Source organism: Pyrgilauda ruficollis, unplaced genomic scaffold (genome assembly GCF_017590135.1).
Source record: "Pyrgilauda ruficollis isolate IOZ18807 unplaced genomic scaffold, ASM1759013v1 scaffold11, whole genome shotgun sequence".
In the NCBI taxonomy this organism is placed as follows: Eukaryota; Metazoa; Chordata; class Aves; order Passeriformes; family Passeridae; genus Pyrgilauda; species Pyrgilauda ruficollis.
In genome coordinates this window covers 9864349-9886071 of record NW_024509210.1, presented here as the reverse complement: position 1 = coordinate 9886071, position 21723 = coordinate 9864349, and the positions used below count along the sequence as shown (strand labels likewise).

Below are 21723 nucleotides of genomic sequence, written 5' to 3'. Positions count from 1 at the left end.
AAAATCCCACATTCAAGGCTGTCTTGGGGATCAAAGATTGAGCTGTGAAGGCTATAGCCCCATTTTATCAAAGACATCTGAACCGAATTCCCAGAGCTGAGCTTTGAGACAGGTTGGATTCAGATCAAGACCACCTCTAATTTATCTGGCAGGTATGCTTCATAGGCCCTCCTGTGTATTTCCAGTCTAATCTATTTGCAAGTATACAAAACCTCCTCTTCTATATTACTCTGTATTGTAAAATGCAACTTCTCAAAGCCTGCTGACTAGAGAGCACATTGTGCACATGTCCTGTCCTGCCAGATTTCACCAAATCCTAGAGAAGCTTTTAGTGGACAGGTTGTCTTATTCAAATAGTCAAGCTCCAGTAGGCAGGTGATTAAAAAATAAAAAAAGTATTCTAAAAATTTCAGGGCTTTATTAAATTCTCATAGTTAAGGAACATGGATCTTTTGTTCATGTGTGGGTATATTTTCTTTAAAAGAGGTTTTAACATGGAATTTAATTCTGGCACTCAAGCTTTCAGCATGCCACTACAAAGGTTTTCTGCAAACCAAAACTTTCTACCAGTGCTCCAAATTGAACATCATAAATAGGGAAAAAATCCCCCCACTCATGCTCTTTGTCATTCAAATACTGCCTTTTGTAGCACACAACTTCAGAGCAGCATGTCTGTTAAAGACATCTTTGTAGATATCATGAGTGAAAATGAGTATCAGGTGGATTTTAATTATACCAGTCTATATAAAGCTAACTCAACCAACCTTCCCTTGGAAAGCACAAGAAATCACACAACCTTTTCTTTCTACTCCTTTTTTTTTTCACACTCCCCCCCCCCCCCCCCCCACCATTTAAAAAACCAAAAAGAAAGTGCACAGTTGTGGAATCAGGAGGAATCTGAAGTAGCTCTTTAATTGAGTATTCTTGAATGCTGTACCAGTAGTAACATGTAGCTATATTATTAGCTGATAATACCTGATAATGCCTAAGGTTGTGTCAGTAAAACTGTCTGAAGATCAGCAGCGATACCACTGGTGCCACTGGGTGCACTCCATCTCTAAAGTGTGGAAACCCCTGCTTCAGTGAGAATCAAGAATTCAGAGAGCAACCTATGCCTCTGATGGCCATATCCAAAGCATACAGTCGGCAGTGTAAATAAAGAGGTAATTTGCTCAAGTACATCAAGAAAAAAGGAAAGGTGTTCAGAAAACCAGTGAGGTAAAGTCTGCTCTTAAGAGAAAATTCCATTGCTAAGTTTGCACTGTTTTGGCTTACTGTCTTTCTCCTCTTACAAACATTAATCTTAAAAAGAAAATGAATTCCTTATCATGACAGAATGACTCATTATTTTATCAGAGTTTTTTCTAAAATCTATAAGAGTTTTCCTTACCTCTGACAGCTCAGTCCTTTTGTATTTAAAGAAGTATCTGCAGAAGTGTCTCTACAGCAGCTCCTTATTTATTTTATTTATATGGGATCCAAAACCCACTACACTAGCAAACAAGCTGGTAAAGACAGTGATAACAGTCAAATGTAATGTGGTATTCTTTAAGTAGGGAAAATTAAATGGCAATCATAAAACGTATACTAGAGTATCTAGTCACAGTATAGACATCCTGAAAACTTCCAGTGGTTTTTTGTGGGGTTTTACTTGTTTTGTTTTATTGTGTTTTTTTGGTTTTCACACTGACTACTTATTATCATCCATGAATCTAAATACTACTTTAATCTCTACAAACACTTACTACATTAACTTTCCTATCCATTATTGCTCAGTAGAGAGTTAAAAGGGTTGATTCAAAATAAAATGTTTTCTTCCTTGTTTTAATTTCATTAGTACCAATATAAGTGGAAATAGCTTTCCTTTCAATTAGGCATTTTGAATATTTCTGAGAGTCTTTAGTCTATTTATTACTATTTGATAGGATTCTGAGAATAAATATTCAAGTTGCAATGTGGGCTTTTGTCGCTAGTGAGACAGTTTAAGAAGTGGTAATTTTGGGCCAATCTAAAATATAAATCTGCAGATAAGTTGTAAAGGCCGATTTACACGTGACATGGTGAACAAGTTGCCATAAAAAAAAATCTAGACACAGTTCAAATTTTTAGAAGTACTCTATCTATATAATTCAGTCTATATCTTCCACTGAAAATGGAAGATATGTTCAGACAGATGAGTTAACACTGCCACTAAAGAACCAGATATTTAATTAGAAATTAAAATAGTAACAATTTGCAAATTAACTGAGGATTTACAACAGATATACACAGTTTCTAAAACACACCACTGAAGTGGTGTGTGAAGTGTCCAAGCACCTGTTCTGAATTTGATTTTCTTTATAGCATAAACTATTTTTGAGCAAGCTCACATTTGCGGCTAATGGCTTAAGAATGTAACTACAGGGTTGTTAGTCCTAGTAATCTATTAAACAAGTAAGAAATATTTTCTCAGGCCCCACACTACACAGCCTGATTTTAGTCTCTTTTTCTATTTTTTTTAGAGAAGCTGTTTCAAAAATGTCTGACTGTCTTTGCCCTCTCTTGGAGATGCATTACTAAGCCCCAGAACAAGCAGACTGGCAGGAATTTTGAAACAGAAAACCCTACATGGGCATCCAATCATACTACAAGCCTGTCTATGCATTTAAGTAAAAACTCTGTAAAACTTACAGAAAATATGTATGGCGTTAACATTGCAGGGATACCTTCCCTCTCACTACTAACCAGTAATCATGCTCCTAAATTAGTACTTAGAGTATTTGACAATTAAAGCTGAATAGAAAATTTAAGCAAGCAACCAAATTTCAAATCAACATGAAAGGTGGAATCTCCATTATACTTCCACAGGATCTGCTTCAAAGTTCTAACAAAGTTTGCAAAAGATCACATATTGCTATGACATTACAGACATTTTGTAAGATCTTAATCTTGTCTCTAAATAAGCCACTACAAAAACTCCCATTAGCCATAAACTTATTTGGGTGTGTTGAATAGAAATTACAATAACTAGTTCAGAACTTCAACAAAAATTCCTACTATAACATTTACAAAATTAATAATTTACTTTTCCAGCTCTGGTTTGTTCAGATGTTGAAAAGCTGCAAAAAGAATGTATTATTAGGAGCACCTCAGTATTGATTCTCCAACAAAGGTTGTGCCTAAAGCCAGCCTGAATATCCTATCCTTCAGATGCTGAAAGAACTAGCAGGTTCTTGATAACCAGAAGCTAACAATCTTTTAGAAAATGCTTATTATGGAATGCCTGGGCTGTCTCATATTTAATCATGTCAAACTTAAATCAAGAGGTCTGTCTTGAAAACAGAATGCCAAGAACTTTATAAATTTTATCTAAAGCTGTCAAAGTTCTACAAATCACTAGCAGGTGATAGATTCTGCTTTTCTGCTTTGGAGATCACAGACTAGGATTTAACTGGAAAGAACAAAAATCTAGCTTTCTCCTGTATTGCTATTAGACTGGTAAAGCTTGCTAGATACCGACGCTTTGTATCTTCTTCCACAGTAAAGCAAAACCAGTGACATTGATCTCAAGAAAAACCCCATCACCTTTATGAATATAAATAACCATTTATTAAGCAAACAATACGTAGTGAAGCAAAGAAAGACACCAGAATTACGCTCATGAGGCTGCCTGCTGTGGTACATTACTTTCAAACTATCTTGTATTCCTGCAATATATTATCTATATGTTCCATTTTCTTGAAGTTATCTTCATAATCAAGATGCTATCACAAGTATCGTGGGCACTGGAACTATTTTTAATTTTCATTTAAAGAGCAATTAAAGAAAGACAATGGATACACAAGATAATAAAGTAAGTGATTAGCAGCATGCAAATGACATAGGCTTAATGATAATACCCTGTTCTATTCTCCAAAGGGCCTGTTGAGAGAAACTCTTCCTACATGTGGTTGTGCAGCTAATGTGCCTCAGCCTACAATTACAACATTGCTGACACCATTAACCACTGAAACAACATCACTTCATGAAATCCTTGTTGTCTCATTAAAATGCAAAGGGTCAGGTAATTTACCAGCATTGTGTGTCTACTTTTGTTGTGGGTAATTAGCAAGCATTACCCAGCATGGACTCCTACTGGGACATAGTTAAACTGTGAAATATTAAAAAGAATTTTTTATATTTGATGGGAATTTGAAAGATTTAGAATTATAACAACAACATACCTTTGTATTCAAAGCCACGAAACACAGACCTTTTACACATTTAATGTCATAATATTTCTATGGTTATTTTTGAAAATTCAAATTTAAAAAAATTTCCTCAGTATAATTGGATCTAGATATGCATCTTCTTATGCAATTAAGAACTTTTAGAAAATACACAGAGGGATATGCAAAACACCTTACATTTTCTTAAAGACTTACATATGGTTTGTTAAAAATAGTTTTTTTTAAAGTTAAAACACAGAGGTGGGTGAGTACATTCTAATACTCATGTGCCCTTTTCTCTTGCTAATTGCAGCCTCATATCAGCATTTAAGGGAACCTTGATAATGCTCACTATCAGCTCACATCTTGTCAGGGAGCAGAATGGGCTCTTATTCTTTAAATGGAAGTTTTGGAACATAAAACACATTCCAATAAAAGTGAACAGAAAATTATGAATTCATTAAACTACTTTGGTATCTTGTGCTATATATAATATTTATATTCCAACTACTGTAAAATATGCTTTAATATCTTTAGGCAACTCTAAGGACTTAAATATTTATAAAATGGCTAAAGATAAAGTATAGCTCTCTTATTCCTACATACAGATGATGTAAGGCATGCAATCAAAGACAATAACACTTTCAACCCATTTGTCATCTTAAAGGAGCCTTTCAACTTCAGATCCCTTGTGTGCAATCTACATAAGAGTTGTTGCCTACATAGGCAACTCCAGAGGAGTTTGCTCCTTAAAAACTACCAAGAGTGCTATACTTCACATAAAACAGGGTTTTCTGAAAATGGAGACAAAACTATAAATTTGCAGGGAAAACAGCTCCAAGTGGGGCTTCAAAATACTGCTGTATTTATCTCTGGGACATCTGGGAACAGGAAGCATTTTGATTTAATATTTCATAACATAGAGGCAATTGCTTCCTTGCCTGGTGTATAATTAATGCTCATAAAAAGAATGCGGTTTTTTTATTCCTCAGCATCAGAAATGCACAAAATAGTACACCTTCATAATAGGGGGGTTGCTTTTGAGATGTTGAACAGCAAATAATAATAAATTTGAGTTACCATAAATTTAACAGTTTTGGGATGCTTAAATATAGTTTAAGTGTGAGATCACATATTTGATGTACTGTATTATTCACCTCCTTCACCCTCTTTTATTTTTCTCTGGCTGAAGCAGAAGATACCTTAAAGCAGAAGAGGAAGAAACAATTGTGAAAATATAAATGCATTTGGGTAGGACCTTACAGTACTTCTCAAAAACAGAGAAATTGTGTCAAAGGAATATGTCTCTCCAGCCATTCATCCAGCACATTTTTAGTGTTTTGTAAGCAACAGAATTGAAACCCCTCTTTTCTTAATAGTTTTTCTCTCTTTCCAGGAAAACTTTGAGAGAGGTGGGAAACTTTGTGTGTGTAATTCCAGCAGGCAACATTAGTGTCCAGCTGCAAGGAAAGGTACCAAAAGATGTGAAGGATGCTGCATGGGATCCTTCCTGTCAAGGGTTTCATGTGAAGACTGGAAGCTTAGTAAAGTCCTAACAGAGCTGGTTTCTACAGCACAGGAAAAAAGTTAAGTGAAAAGCCTCTCTCCCAACCATACTCTTTAGTTTATTTAAGTCCAAATCTTGCAAAGACCTGCACATAATCTAACTTTACACAGGTGGACAGTTTCATTGAAGTCAGAGAGATTTATTAACCTGTATAACATTGAGCACATAAGTTTTGGAACAAGCAAGGCATCAGATTATAAACTTGCCAGGGCAAAGGCCATATTTTATTCTTGTGTATATCAGGACTATGACAACAAGCTCTTAATTCCATCTAGAGCTCCAGTGTGCTACCATAAAATAAATAACAGCTATCAACTGATCCATCTAGTTCAGCAGGATAAGAAATTATGTGCATGTTGCAAAAAGGTAATACTGAGTTATTTATCACAGTGTCCTGATCTTCAAAAATTGGACTATTTTTTTGTGAGTAAATAGTGATATGGGACATGTCTGGCTCTTACCTAATTTTTCACTTATTAACTTCATTATTTAGGATGGTCAGCCTTTGTTTTGAAAAGTTCTAATGTAACCAAACTACAATCAACTAAAATTCAGTTAGCTAAAAAATAATCATTCAACCAAGTAGAAAATTTTGTTAATTGGATTATTACTATTATTGCAACAACTGATGCTAACAAAAGGAACATTCAGAACCCAATATAAAAACATCCTTAATCGGGTGTTAACTCCTACACTAACCTATCAATCCTGCAAACCAATAACCTGGATGTTAACGCAAAAAACCATTTTTGAAAATGTGACTGGTAGGATTTATACTGTCTTGGAGAGTATCTTTCAAAATATCTGTATGAATTAGGTAATTATGAGCTAGCTTTAAGTATAACAAGCATTCTGTAGTCTGAAAGACATTGATATACAAAGACACACAGGAATCTAAGTATTAAAAAGAATAAAGCTAATGTCATAGCTCATTTTGACACTTTTAAAAACTACCCCAAATCTTTCACTTTCTGCCAGCACTATTCACTTATTTATTTTTAATATTACATCTACATTTAACATTTTAAATTTACTTATAAGCTTTCTAAAGAGGTTAATTAGCTCCTTCAATTTTGTAATTATTTAGTGCAGCTAAATAGAGTTTGATTTTCTTCATTAAAAAAGTAAGGTTCTTTATTCTTACATTTTCATGAAATATAACAAATCAAACACAGGAAACAATGCTGGAGTTGCCACAGAATATTGAATTTCATAAAAGCCTAAAAATTAACTTCATCTATGATTATCCAAGCCTATATTCTGAAACATTAACTTTAAACCTTATGACTACAAAATAAGAGAAATAAGATTCAACAAACACTAAACTCCCCCCCCCCCCCCTCAGGAATAAAACTAATGCTTTGCATTTATGAAAAGTTTTCTCTAACAGCATTAAAATTCAGTTACCTCTGAAAATGGCAAAAACCATTGCTAACAAAGCACTTCAGACTGTTTTTATCCTTTCCCCTTACTTAAGGATTTTCTCTCATTTTCAATCCCAATAATATGGTTGTTCTGCCTTTTGCTAACATTTCAGAGATAAAGCAATCAAGATTTATTGATCAGTAGAAGTGGAAAAAATACATTATCTGCAATCACAATAGAAAGCAGCTCTCAAATTCATTTTATTAATGAATTTCTTGCAGCAAATTGTAAGACTAAGTTCATAAAACTTTGCAATGATATAAGAATTAATTATCAGATTGTGAAATAAATATTTTGAAACTCTGTGGCTGTTTCTGTCCTTTCAATCAAAGTTTAAGACAGCTCCAATACGAGATGACAATGAAGTCATAAGTGATTTTTAAAGGAACTGGATCAAATGAAATTAAACTTGTACAGGGCTATTTTACCTTGTGCAATCCATTACACTTCAAAGTCAGTGCATAAAATTCTGAGTATGTTTACTTGATTTTATAGGATTTTCCCCAGAATAATCCTGTCATGATGCATGAAATGTATTACCCAGGAGTTCATCCAATCTTCATGTTTTTCTCTTTATTCTTTCTTTTTGGAGAACTGTAAATGAAGCCCCTAAAAAGATCTCTCATGTGTTGAAATAGTGTTCCTAGGGAAAATTCTCCTAAGTTGAAGTCATTCAGAAAACAGCTGTAATTGTTACTTTGCTAAAATACGTCTACACTGCTGTACTGTGATCTGTCTTAGAATGTCTATGGACAAAATGTTACTATACAGCCTCCCCCTTCTGTACTTAGACCTGCTTGGAGCTATAAGATCACTTTTCTTTATTGTTTAGTAAGTGTTTTTTAATGAAATGTACTGCTCTTATTATATAGGACTCAAAATAAGCTCTAAATCACTATCCAATAAAAGAAAATTATTGAGTTGGATATCTAAAGTTACTACCCAGAGGCTACTCTGGTACGGTATTTATAAATCTCTAAACAGTTAGGCATAATTGTCTTTCTGGGTTTTGGGAAGAAAGCCAAATAGCAGCTTTAGTTACAACTGAAGATAAATATTTTGTGTCGAGCCACATTCATCTGGTGGATAAAATAACAAGTAAAACCCCCACAAAGCAGGACTCTAAGAAAAAAAACAAGAAACGTGAAAAACTAAATGGCAATAGTCAATAGATGATACTTGAAGAAGAAAGGATGGAAATGTCAAGAAAATGAAGGAAAGGAAAATTACTGGAGGTCTCCCAACTTAACAGCCAAGGCAGAACCCATCACATATCCAGTCCTCCTGGGTGCTTTGGAAAAATGCTATGACTGATGGGCACATGTTATGACTATGGATCTATTATTCTCTGGTCTGGTATCCAAAATACTTCTTGATGAAATAATCTTAATTTCTGTTTGAGAGAACAGAATGAGAAACAGAAAGGACAATAAAAACCTGGGGATGACTTTTTTCTCCAACACAAACACCTCTTTACATATCTTTCTAGGAAGACAGTCAAGATCTGTAAGAGGTAATAAAGACAAACACAGGGCTTCCTGGTCAAAAATAAGGTTGAGTTTATAAAAAAATTTTGTGAAGAGGTGGGCCAAGTTCTCACTTTACAGCATTTTGTACTTCAAAATCTGAGATATCTTAATGAAACAATAGTTTGCTGCAGCTTCAGCAGGATACACTTTGGCCTTTCTGTCCTTGGAATCTAGGTTCTAGGTCTCCCAAAGGCAATGAACTGCCCAGATGATTTCCAAAAGCTCATTTTCAGGACATTAGAGTCTGCAGCCCTAACCTCTAGCAAGCCTACAGAGCTGCCCAGTCAGCTTTGAAACGATCAATGCAGACAGCCCTGAGACACACTTTCAACATGAGAACTTCGAACAGCACAGGTTTGATTTGAAAGAACTTCTTGTTCTTTTTGAGTAGGAGTACACATTTTATGTAAAGGAGACCAAAAATTCCTTTCAGAACTGTTAGTAAGCTTTTCTTCCTAAGGAAAACAGGTTGCTTGCACACACAGTTCTGTGTAGCCATGCATTTGGTCGTATGTTGCCAGACAGCTGATGATGAACATAGATTTGACAACTTAGATAGTTTACTGCCATCCCCTCTGGATATGCTAGGTCATTTGTAGCTCTGGTCCAGATTATTATTTTTTTCCAGTGGCTTGGAACTCTGACTTGGATTTTTCTTCTGTGGAAGGTCAAGACAGAGCACTGTGCTTGAATGAGATACAGTTCTGGCAGGATCAGTTATGACCCAAGACAGGCAAGCCAGAGCACAAAAATGTTGCTGCACTACTTATAGAAGGTCCAGATAATTACTGTTAATCAGTTAAAAAACCTGGGGATATTATAACACCATAAGGAAGTACTATCAAGTCTGTTTCTGTATGAAAATGGTTGTGTGTGTTTTAAGTTCATCTTGCACTAGTAGTGAGAAAATCCTTTGTTGATGCAAACCAGATTAATTCTGAGCTGATTTTTCAGCAGTAAACTTAATCCATTTGGAATTGCTAGCCCTATTGTTACAGAAATTTCCCTTTCATGAAAGTATGCTGTCATGTGTCCATCCACCTGTTCCTTCTACAAGGTCCTTCCTCTCAGCTTGCTCCTGGGTTCCATTTCAAAGATACATCCCTTGCTGGAAAGGGCATGTTTGGATGGATACAGAGATACATTTTTAAGTGCCTAGGACTGAGAGTGACTTTGGTGTTAAAGCAGGTGATGAGGATGAAACTCTAGGAAAAAGGGAATGAAATCCCAAAATGTTTGGATGCTCCTCCAGCTACCAACTTAAAGCAAAGGAGTTACAGATATAGCCCTGTACTTCAACACTTGCCAACGATGATGGCTTATCTGATGGTTAAATAAACTGGCATCCTGGTTTTATGGCACCCTTATTGTACTGGTGTCATCTTTTGCCTAAAACTGGAATGAAACAATCACATATACAAACTAGAAAGATCCTTATATATTCAATAACTTATCAATTAAACGACTGTATTTTTTTCAGAAATGTAAACATTAATTATATATCAGGGTTTTATGAGATTCCACTGCTTACTGACTACATAACTATACATATATAATATTATTTATTTACCCAGAATAGCAAGGGTAAGGTCATACTGCTAAGTCCCTCACCAAAAATCTTGCAGCTCACCCCATACATTTCCTAGACTGCTCACATATTTTATTTCTTCTCTTTTCAACACCCTATCACAGGTCAACTGACCTTCTGCCACACCTCCGTATTTTGTAATGTCAGTGTTTCTGATGATCAATAACAGAAGTAACATAAAAGAATAACACAGAAGATCCAGGCATGATGTTGATGAGGATGTCTTAATTCAAAATCATGCATTAAGATTTAGAAAGACTCAGACTGGCAATACTGCAAGTTTGTACCAGCCAATGTGTTAAGTATGTCAAGCAATACACAAATGTAAAATGACATCTTGATCTATAAATAAAGGTACTTAATTGCCAGTAAGAATCTGTGAGTTTGCTCTAATACACTGCTTGTTGACCAGCAAAAGTTGAATCACCTACTTTATGTAATTGTCATGATAGTTGTGTCCACCATATGTTAAAACTGCATTTCAGAGACAAAAATGTCACATTGCATATAATTTCCAGTAAAGTTTGTGCTTTCTACTGATCTAACTGCTTCTGACAGTCTAAACATTTTATTCAAGGTCTTTCATGAAAATTTCTGGTATTGAAAGGAACAGAACCAATTCAGGAGTTTTGGATTTCATAAACAGAGAATTTACTGTGAAGATAATAGTTTTCTGAAGCAAACGGGCTTGCAAGAACCTCTCCTTGTTTAGTGCTCCCATTTAAAATAGGCTGCTGGTTACCTGCCTTATGCTATGCCCTGTTTCCCCAGAACAGCTATGGAAAGAGTCACCTTTTAACATGCAATCTGGTATTTACCTGAAGAAATGTCAAAAATTTCTAAGAATGTGCTCACCTATTGTTCCTCTGTTTCTCTGCATCAGCAACATTTAAAAGGGCTAAAGGGATTTGGACTATGGCCAGTGTACACTTCCTGACCTACAGGGGCTATTGCTGTAGCAGCAACCTGGGTATTAGAGAGTCACAGAACAATTCAGTCTGGAAAGGACATTGGAGGGTGTCTGGTCTTATTTCCTGCTCTAAGCAGGGTCAACTATGAGGTCAGGTCAGCTTCTTTGAGCTTTATGCAGTCAGGTCTTGAATGCCTCCAAGGATGGAGAGTAAAAAATGACAGGTGTTCATGTGGTGCACAAGAGTGGATATTGACAGGTTTCTCTATCCTCACTGAGGGATGGCGTGACCCTGTGTACTCCCAGAGGTAAAATACAACAGCCAAGTGCTGGAAATGTCTCTAACTTCTGAGCAAAGATAGAAAATTCTCTCAGACTGTTTGTGCTCAAGAAGAGATTCTTCATTATTTTAATTATGTGTGTGGTACAAGACTGAGAGAGATTCATCAAATAGCCATTAGCCTGGTAGTGGAAGTACAGATTTAGTTTTGAGATACAGAATTTCAGATCCCAGGGCTAAACCAGCATAGCAAGGAACCTCTATGCCTGTTTTCCACTTCTGCAATGAGTTTCCTAATCATGACTACAAGCTGTTAGAGTGTGAGGAAAGAACTCTAAAATATTTGGGGTTGTGTTATTTCCAGACCACAGATTTGAAACTTTCAATACTCATGGGATTGAAAACAATCTGTTTCTTCCTTTTCTTCTCTAGATCTACTTCTTATCCAGAAAACTGTCCAATTTGACTTTGGAAAGTTCAAACTTTTAGCTTCCTGGTACAATTTAATTCCAGTATTAAATTCCACTATTTTATTGCTGATTCTAAGAAAGAATTTTCTATGTTCAAGTTTCTATATTCAAGAAGTAACAGTGCAACCTCTGATTTTTGGCATATAATTCCTACTTCCTGATTACAGTGTAAAGAGGAAAATCTGAACTTAATCTTAGTTCTCACAGTCCTTGAGGGAATACTATCTCTAGATCAGGCTCACAGGGAAACTGCAGACCAAAGCACAATCCTTTCCACCTACATTTACAGCAGAACTAGATCCAGAGGGAATATTTACTGCTGCAGTTTATAGGTTTATCAAAGGTAGGACTTCAGCTGCATAAGCTGCAAGACCCTTCAGGGATGGGAAGATGATTGTGTTTACACTGATGGTCTTTGCCAGGGTTCTTATGACTGCTTTGCACAGGCACAGATGGTGTAAAATAGCCTTTGGCAACCCTTGAATCAGTCCCCTACTCTCAGAAAAGATTGAAAGATTTTGTTCAATGTTCTTAAATGGGATGAGTACATGTCAAACCATGGGAAGAAATCAGTTTTGAGTTAATTCTCTGTGGCTTCTTGAGCAAGAAGGTGCCAAAGCTGTAAAGAAAATTAAAAGTTCTTGTTCTTTTTAATTTTACTTTTTGGCTTGTGTTATTAAAACTTGTATTTTCTATGTAGTTTCAATGTGTTTTACATAAGAAGAAATTTTGTTAGACAGAATTCAGGTATTCCAAAGAATAACTGCAAGTTATCACCGGTTATAGTACAGCAACTCACCCTGAAAAGGAAGCCGCAGTGAGAAAACTATGTTTTTACACATTATCTGGGAAAATTTTAAAATGAGAAAAAATGCCAGTTTCATGTTCATTCATTTTTCCTCTGAAAGATGTGCTCTGTGATGTAGCAGAGAAACTACGTGACTGTCCCTTTAAAAGCCATCATACCAATCAGCAGGTTTAACTGTCAAGCAAGCTGATGTAGGGCTCTTTGAATTACTGAGTGAGGGATATTCTTCCTGCCAGGTCCTGTCCCCTGTAGGCACTGCAGAGAAGTATTATAGGGCAGTCCTTACCTTGGGAATTAGCCTGCAAGACCCCAATGCTGTCATCAAACTGCATAGATTTGATGTTGAGTGACGCCAAGATGCATTCCTTGTCCTGCAGCGAAGCATCATCAATATTATTCTGATTGGCTGACAGGATAACGCACATGTCGCAGAGGTTGATGTTGACAGCCCTTAAATCAGCCCGACTTAATGGCGTACCCTTCGGCACAGGGAGAAAGAAAGGGGGGTGCAGAAGAGGAGAAAAAAGAAAAACAAATTAAAGATTGAGAAGGAGCTTTGGGAAATTATTTAACAAGTATCTTTTTTATGCTCTGACATTAAGCTGGTCTAACTATGTGCCAGGGAATAGGAGATGTGTGCTAATCTAAAGGGTAGTTGGTGCTGATGGCAGCATTTTAGGTTCAGTCTCAATACTCAGTCAAGCTATTACTAACAAACAAGAAACAGGAATAATGCCAGCATTCTACATCTCATCGGTGACTTGAAATTGTCTTGATTTAAGCTGCTATCATGTGGCAACCTCTGGCTCTCTGAATATAACAAGGGGGGGTGTTTTAAATGTCTATTTATCTACTACCAAATCACAATGGTCTTGGGCAAAAGAACAGCAATTTAAACAGGAAAGCATTACGTGTCCTGCACATTTGAAATGCAATCAGGACAAAGCTATTTTTTTCTACCTAAAGCAATACACAGAAAAGGTTAATCCTTTTCGAAGCACGCTTTTGGTGCTTCTAGAAGGAAAACACACTGAGCTTCAAAGCTGTGTGATTAAACCCTTCGAAACAGAAACAGGACTTTATCCTAATGGGCACAGCTTGTGCAACATTCCCTGTTCCACAATCCTCAATCAGAGAATCATTAAAATGAAATGCTGTGGTAGCCTGTGGATTATTTTCATAGTTAACAAAGCTGAGATATGACACTTAACATGGTATTTTTTGTTTAAAATGACACTTGCCTTTCACATTCAACAGCCCACAACTGCAGTTACAGAATATTAAGTCTACGTCACAGGGGCTGCGAGGTCCAGGAAATACACACCATTTTTTTTAATGGAAACTAGATTGTGCTCTTCTGCCTCACATGGCTGGGTACCCAAAGACCCCGATGATGAGGAGACATAACTGTCCCAGTGTCATGCAGTGACTTTCATAAAATCAAGTCAAGACCCTAGTGTTTCATCTCCTGATCATTCATTGCAAATATCTCCTGAACTCCACTGAGAGTGCTCAATGCAAAAGTGAAATTAAAATGCACACAGTGAAGGAAGAGCTCAATTCTTATTCAGTGTTTGCCAGCTTAATTATTCCATGTAATTTTCAATAATTTGAGGCATGAAACCTTGTGAAAAACAGTATGTATCAAACAGATATGATTTCATTATAAACTGCTCCGAAGTTAGAATATGATTATTCCAGCCACCCTAATCCTGCCCTTTGCGCCTGTGCTGTGCACCAAGTGAAGCAGGGTTCCTGTGGGGAAAAATAATATGCAATCATGTAATTAATTAAAGGCTCACTCCTAATGATTTTATGCAAAGGGACAGAATTAAGGCTGCCTGAGGATATTTAAAATTGGCATTTGCCTACTTTTTAAGAGTTTACTCAGCAGCTTAAAGGCATCATTTAATACAGACCTTAAATTCCACTTTTGCTTTTTTAAAAAACAGAACAAATGTTTTCATATTCAGCTGTAACCACATCTACATCAGATATCAGCAGCAAGTTTTACCTCGTGAACCAAAGCACAGAGAATTATGAAAGTTGCCTCCCTTTAACAGGTTTCTACAAGTATAACCTCAGACACTTAAAATTTTAAAACAGACATTTTAAAATTAGTATAATTAGATCAGAAAATTGCTGCTGTTTTAACTTTATATCACCATTTTGAACCAGATAGGCTGGAAAAAAATGGAAGCAACAGGAATGAAGTCTGTGTGGCCTTCAGCACCCTTGATTACTATGTCAGATACAATTCCTTTATAAAATTCTGTATTTTTAAAGCTGCATCAACTAACTATTTAAGCTGTTTAAGTCAAAATTAATCTAAAGCTATTCTGCATTTTGGCGTAAACTGGGGAAAGTAAAGATCACGTTCATTTCTTTTATGCCTCTTTAGAATTCAGAATCAAAACTTTGCAAAACGACATTATAATAATGGATAAACATTATATATTGGCAACAGTGGCAGGATTCTATTCTGCTTGATAGTTCAACAGTATTATCAATTTAATTCTGATTCTGTAGTCTTTAGCCTTCACAGTGACTGGAATTAAAAGGAATAGGCAGAAAGAGGAGGATATTAACTGACCAAATCTGATATTGACACCATTTTTGTGACAGCAGAGAATCTTGTGACACCATCTGTTGGATCAGGTTACAGAAAAATGCCAAGGGCTAACACTAAAACTGCATTTACAGTAACAAAGACCTACAGTCTGAATTAATCAAGAAGCAAAGACAGTCCTTTCCTTCTATAGCTATTTTCCCAATTATTCACTTGAGGTTACTTACGTCCATCATTGATTTATTTATTTTTAACTGCTGAAATAAAATTACTAAGAACAAGTAAACTTATAATTTTTCATTATCTTCTAAACTAACTTTGCTATATAACATGCTGAGCATTTTCTTTCACTTATACCATGGGCTCCCACGTGTCATTTATAGCTATGGTCACGTAAGATCACCATCTAGGAGGGCTTAATTTGATAGTCCTGGAGCTCTGGATTCTACATTTTGGTCATATGAGTGAATCATAATGATCTATAGGAGAAAAAGGACCTTGGCAGTTTTAGTGGCTGTGTCTACTAAGATCAATAGGATCTTTTCATTGATTTCAAAAGGGTCAGGGTTTTGCTGTACTTTCATACAGGACTCAACTGAAATGCCAGGGCAGAGTTCCTTATAAAGCAGGCCAGTCCACAGCAAGTCTTTATGAATACATATAAATATTACGTAGACAGAGTAACAATAATTTTTTCAAAGGTTTTGTGGGTATAAAACCATAAATAATATCATAAATAACTACTATCATTCTGTCAGGGAACTCACAACATCAGAACCAGCTCCATGCAGGGCACTACAGTGGATGTTCAATACATAACACAGCTAATACATCTGATAGCAGCTGAAATTCAGCCGATGAGGATGATGAGGAACCAAACACTGCAGCAAATATCTTCTAATAAGGTCTCACAGGGCTCTGTTTTCATAGACACAGTAAAGGGAAAATCTAAGTCCTCAGGCCTATAAGTAGACAAAAGTAAAAAAGCCTAAGATCAAAGTCAATACGAATCTGTCCAGCTGGTGTCCTAAATAACAAAGTATCAATAATATGGCTTTTGAACTTACAGGCAAGATTGAAACCTTGGGGAAGTTATGCAGTGTCTCCCATTCCCTTCTCAGGTATTCAAGTGAACCCACAAACACAATGTGCTTGAGTTCATGGTAGTGAAAGTTGCTGGCTCGTAATGGCATCACTAAATTTCTTAATCCAATCAAAGCAGATTTAACATCCCCAAATATGCAAACGACTACATGCCCACTTAAAACTGTCATCGCTGCTTCACTTCGAGTCTAAAAAAAAAACAAACAAAACAAAACAAAAAGACAAGGGAAAAATGAAACAAAGGGAATCTCAAATCATATATTGAGTTTAAAACCAGGAAAAATACAACTGTCAATATTGTTCATGCACAAAGAAGCAGTTTGATAACAGCTATTCATTTTACCCTTATTTATATTTCATTAAATGTGCTCAGTAGAAAAAAAAAGTTCTAGTTTGCAAATCCTTCAGCATTTGGTAAGACATTGTACTGGACCAAATTCTGGTCCTGTGCAAGTTTCTATACATGTGGATTGTGATCTGGTTACAAAGTACTGTGGGTTAAGGTAAGGATTACAGAAAATAGATGCAAAATCACACCCTAGTTAACAAATTAGTAGATAGGTTTTTTTCAACACTGATGTGAAAAGGAAGATGTTGAGTGTCTAGTGTTCCTAGTAGGGCTCTGTGATATTACTCAGATCTTGTGTGTTGAGGACCATAATCTCTTGGAGTCAAAGCTCTTATTTAAGGATAAGCTGCTGTTTCCCTGAGAAGCAATCCATGAATGCCCTACACTGCTCTGCTTTACAGTGGATCACCACTATATGCCACAGAGCTTCTCTCAGTAACAAAATAAAATTGCAAGTTTGTGACTAGTACTGAATTTTCAGGCCAATTGGACTTACTGAGGAAAAGGTCTCATGGAAAATATTTAAACGGTGTCCAGAATTATCTTCTTGTCTCAGTGAAAGAATAAAATTTTGCACTAATTTCAGCATTGTTTAGTTCAGTTGAGCAGGCAACTCAAACACCAAGACGATTAAATAAAGCCACATGGAAAAAATTACCTTCATTTCTGGAGCCAGTCTTGGCATTGTAGTGCTCTGTCAAGTAGCTGGAGAACCACTGATACCATATTGCCAAGAAATTGTACACTCTCTACCATTACACACAAGTTTTGCCAATGAACAAAACTAAACCAGTGCTGATCTACAAAATTTTCCTCTCACTTATCCACAGAATATGTCATTTTTCTAAATTACAGAAGCATGGTGGTGTGCAATTAAGATTGGAATATGCAGCAGATATGCTCATTACGTCAAAAGAATGGGAACTCTGATTAGAAGTTTTCTCATCAGTTGAAAAATGCATGAGCTTTCAATTTCTCCAGAGCACTGATTTTTATACAGCTTGACCAAGAGAGTCGTCTTGGCCCTCCAAACAGCAGAAGACATGAGTGAATCCTCAAGTGAAGCATCATTCACATGCCTGTGCCTATGAATCTGGAATACTTGGACTTTACAAGACAGAGACCAAGTCTTGAAAGCAGGTATTAAAAAATGTCACTCCATAAATCTGTATGTAGTAGCCACATATGGCAAAAATCCCTTCTTACTACCTGATACTTCAGGAATGTCACAGAGCCAAAACAGACCTTGGGCAGAAAAATTAATTCTTTTCTGATTGGGACATCATCAAGTATCAATTAGAAGACAACCTGGGAAATCTCATCATCTTCAAATTATGCACTAATTTGTACTTGTGTGGTCTCTAAGGACAGCATTAAATTTGCATAGATATGAATGTAGACATAAATTGTGGACTGTGAGTTTGAAAAGGTGTAGGGAAGCATTTTGCTGGCAGGGTCTTTATTGGTGATGATGCGTGAAGCAGAAAGAACCGGGGCAGACTTGCAGATTCACAGGCTGGTAGTGGAAAAAAAATAACATGGCCTAACCTAGAGATGAGGATTGAGTCACTCCCAAGTACCATTTGTGGGGGAACACTTTTCAAAGTTGGGCAACATGTAGTTTGTCAGCTAAAATGTGTTTGTACCACAAAGGAAGATTTTTATCTCTATTACGAAGTGCTGTACAGCAGGGCTAACCCTTCTTGCTTGCTGATTACAAATAAATGATACTATTTAAAGCTGTTCAGGCAAACTCAATCTCAAAGCTCCATCTCCAAAATTTGGAATTTACTTGCTTGACTATTTAAACACTGATATTGCAATTCCAGGCATTGTCAGAGTTATTACAGAAACCCCTGAGGAGAACTGGAGACAAGCTTTTAACCCCTGATTGCTAGAATAACTGGGGCTGTCATCATCGTTGGCTACACCATGCCACAGTGCAGGAAAATCTAAGAGAGCAGACTCGGGAAAAGCTTTATGAAGTGCGACAAAGTGAAGATCCACCAGGGAGTTCATTTCAAGTATAATCAGTTTTGCGTGTGAGATCTGGGGTTAGTTACTTGCTACTCTTAGGTATAAGTACATGAACACAAGTGGCATAAACTTTCAAAATAGACTGTGATAGGCCTCCTAATTATTTTTAATTACTTGAGTCAGCTTGATGGTTTTCCCAGTTAAAGGAATGAAACAAACATAGACAGGGCTCACTGCAACATGCTAGAGTCAGAGTAGGAACATTACTTGCTCTGGCCTATTTGGGCATCTTGAAATATTGGGAATCAAGAGAGAAGTTCTAAGAGAGCATAGTTAATAAAAAATCAATTACAATAATTAAAAAAACATCAATAAATAAGAGGTAAGTCAAAACAACACTTGCCTATGTTAGAATCATTACTGCCTTGTGTAAAGAGAAAAATGGGCTATGTAAGCATTCAAGTATTTCTAATCTTAATTCTCTATAAGGATTTAAACCAAATACGTAAAATTCAGTTTATGAAAAAGAAATTCCCTATACTGGATGATCTTTATTGCTGCACTGGGCATAAAGATTTATGTAATCAAAATGGTTTAACCAAAATCCTAGATTTGATTTCATCACTCTTGCTCCTGATTTCAACACAGTGGATTTTGTGACAGTAGATACTAACTTATTTATCTGTTAGACATTACTTCTATGGTTTAAATAACCTCTTTTCAAACCCAACTTATCATCAATACCTACCAAAATGACCTTTTCAATGTCTTTGGCTGGACACCAATGAAACATCCCTGTAGAATCGTATTTTTTCACGTTGGCATCCATATTGTCAATCTGCTCGTTGCCAGGAATTAACAAGGGGTCATGCCTGGGGAAAAACAAGTTGAGGACAGCATAAATGGAAAATACTATGAATTATGGATGGAAAGATATCCCAAGAGCTGTGTACAAAGAGAGACAAAAGTAAAAAAATAAAATGTATTTACACTTTAACATGCTTTCAATAAGGACATTTTTAAACAAAAGTGGCATACCAAAAAAAAATTAAACTTTAAATGTTGGGTGCAGTTTCAATGACTTTCTATCCTATTCTATGCCAATAATCATTTAATTTTAAATAGGGTTTTCTGACACCATCACATCCGTCCAAGTTTTTTTCTTTCCAGTCCCACCCCTCTGAAATAAATATTGAAGTTCCTATAGGCATCTGCAATGAAGTAGAAGGGATAGGAACAGAGCCCCATGCTGACTGACTGGCATAAGTATGGAAAGCCAATTACTTGCTTTTACCACATACAACTTCTGACGTGATGCTCTTCACAGTAAAAGCTTTAACAGGCTGCACTTTAAATATTTTAGCAATTTGCCCAATCATATTTTGCTTTCCCAAACTGAAGCCCTTTAAAGATTCAACAGTATGTCATTTTAGAGCAGACTGACTAACAAATGCCCACATCTGGAATACATGATTTTAATACCAAACAACAATGTCCATTTTCTCTGAAAACTCTACCTGTGATAACCTTCTAAGTGTTTCTGCTTCTCAAGGCTTCTCAAAGAAGAAGCAAATAAAAGATATTTTACAAACTTTCTCTCCAGCTATATAGCTATATCTAAGCACAGACACAGAATTCTTTAATTTATATGCTAAAATCAAGCATGAAACTAAGCACTAAGTGATTTCAACACTCACATGCTGGTGAAGACCCCTAAGTGACTGCATTATGCAATAGCATTAGCAGAATTGTATTCACAAGGTACAGGGTAAACTAACCCTAAAATCTTATATTTAGCATGATTTAATAGTGCTTTCTCTGGAAAGCTACAGTCTTTACCTCAGGTTTTTGTCATGAATGCTTGAAATATCTTGATATAGAATCGTAACATTTCAAAGAAGAAAATATTTGCAATGTAATACTATGCTAAGTGCTCTGAGACAGGTATCCAAATTTTAAAGCAGTTTGCCCTTTGAAGCCTGATAAAGAAATGCCCATATTGTCTGAACTCTTAAAACAGGAAAGTTTCCTGCTTTTAAAGCATTTGAATAAGCAGGCTATGGTGAGATCCTCTCTTCTGCATGGACTGCTAAAGCAGACTGTGAACATAGTGTGTGATATAGGTTAATTTACCTTGAATATGGTATGCTACGTTACCATGCAATCAACAGTTGCATTCCTATGAAAAGTATAATCCTAAATCCAGTCAGGGTGATCAATTAGTGTGATCTCACAGCCACTGACTGCAGATCCATTGAAATCAGTGGAAAATTCTCATGCATTGACAGAGTCAACTCCAAAGAAAGTGCCTCAAAAAAAGTTGAGAAATTATTAATACAATGTTCCATTTAAACCAGAATCTTCTGATGCCTTAAGACAATCAATGTCCTACATGGCAAAGACATAAGTAAGACTCATCTGGAAAAAAGAAACACTATGTTTTCAAAGTTTTTTAACTCTCTCAGTAGAGATACAGTTCAGTGATTTCACTGTAACCCATTGGCACCAGGGAAGCCCTAGAGGACTACCTGGAGTTTCTGATCCTACTCCAAGCTGAATAATGACAGGCCTTGCCTAAGTGTGTTCCCTCTTTCATAGGAAGCAGAGATGAAAAAGCTGTATCAAAGGGATTTGTTGCAGGGGCTTGGTTGTTGTTTTATTGGCTTTTTTTTAATTTCTAGAAAAATATACAAACTCTGCATTCTCTTCCATCCATCAGCAAGACACAGCCTTGGTAGTTTTGTCTGAAAGCTGACATGCCACTCACTGGGCATTCCCCATCTGCTCAGAGTTGCAGGTGGTACAGTAAGATCTGCAGCCATGAACACACTTCAGTTTGAAGGTTGTACTAATGCTCAGACTACATTTAGTGATGCTCTGCCCCAGCTATTTTTCTAACGGAATGTGTTAGCTATACGCTTCAAATTAAGAAAGTTTGCCAAAAGATTAAGAATCTTCAG

The 21723-nt window shown here is 36.2% G+C and overlaps 1 protein-coding gene across 21 annotated transcripts in view; it reads right to left on the bottom strand.

Moving 5' to 3' along the window:
* Positions 1–21723, bottom strand: part of KCNMA1 (potassium calcium-activated channel subfamily M alpha 1) — a 426636-nt gene that overhangs the window by 30794 nt on the left and 374119 nt on the right. For all 21 annotated transcript variants that reach the window (XM_041475751.1, XM_041475740.1, XM_041475717.1 and 18 more), the window contains 3 exons: positions 19512–19635; positions 16401–16625; positions 13051–13243 (listed from right to left, as the gene is read on the bottom strand). In XM_041475751.1, the coding sequence (XP_041331685.1) occupies positions 13051–13243; positions 16401–16625; positions 19512–19635 (542 nt within the window). The remainder of the gene's footprint in view (positions 1–13050; positions 13244–16400; positions 16626–19511; positions 19636–21723) is intronic.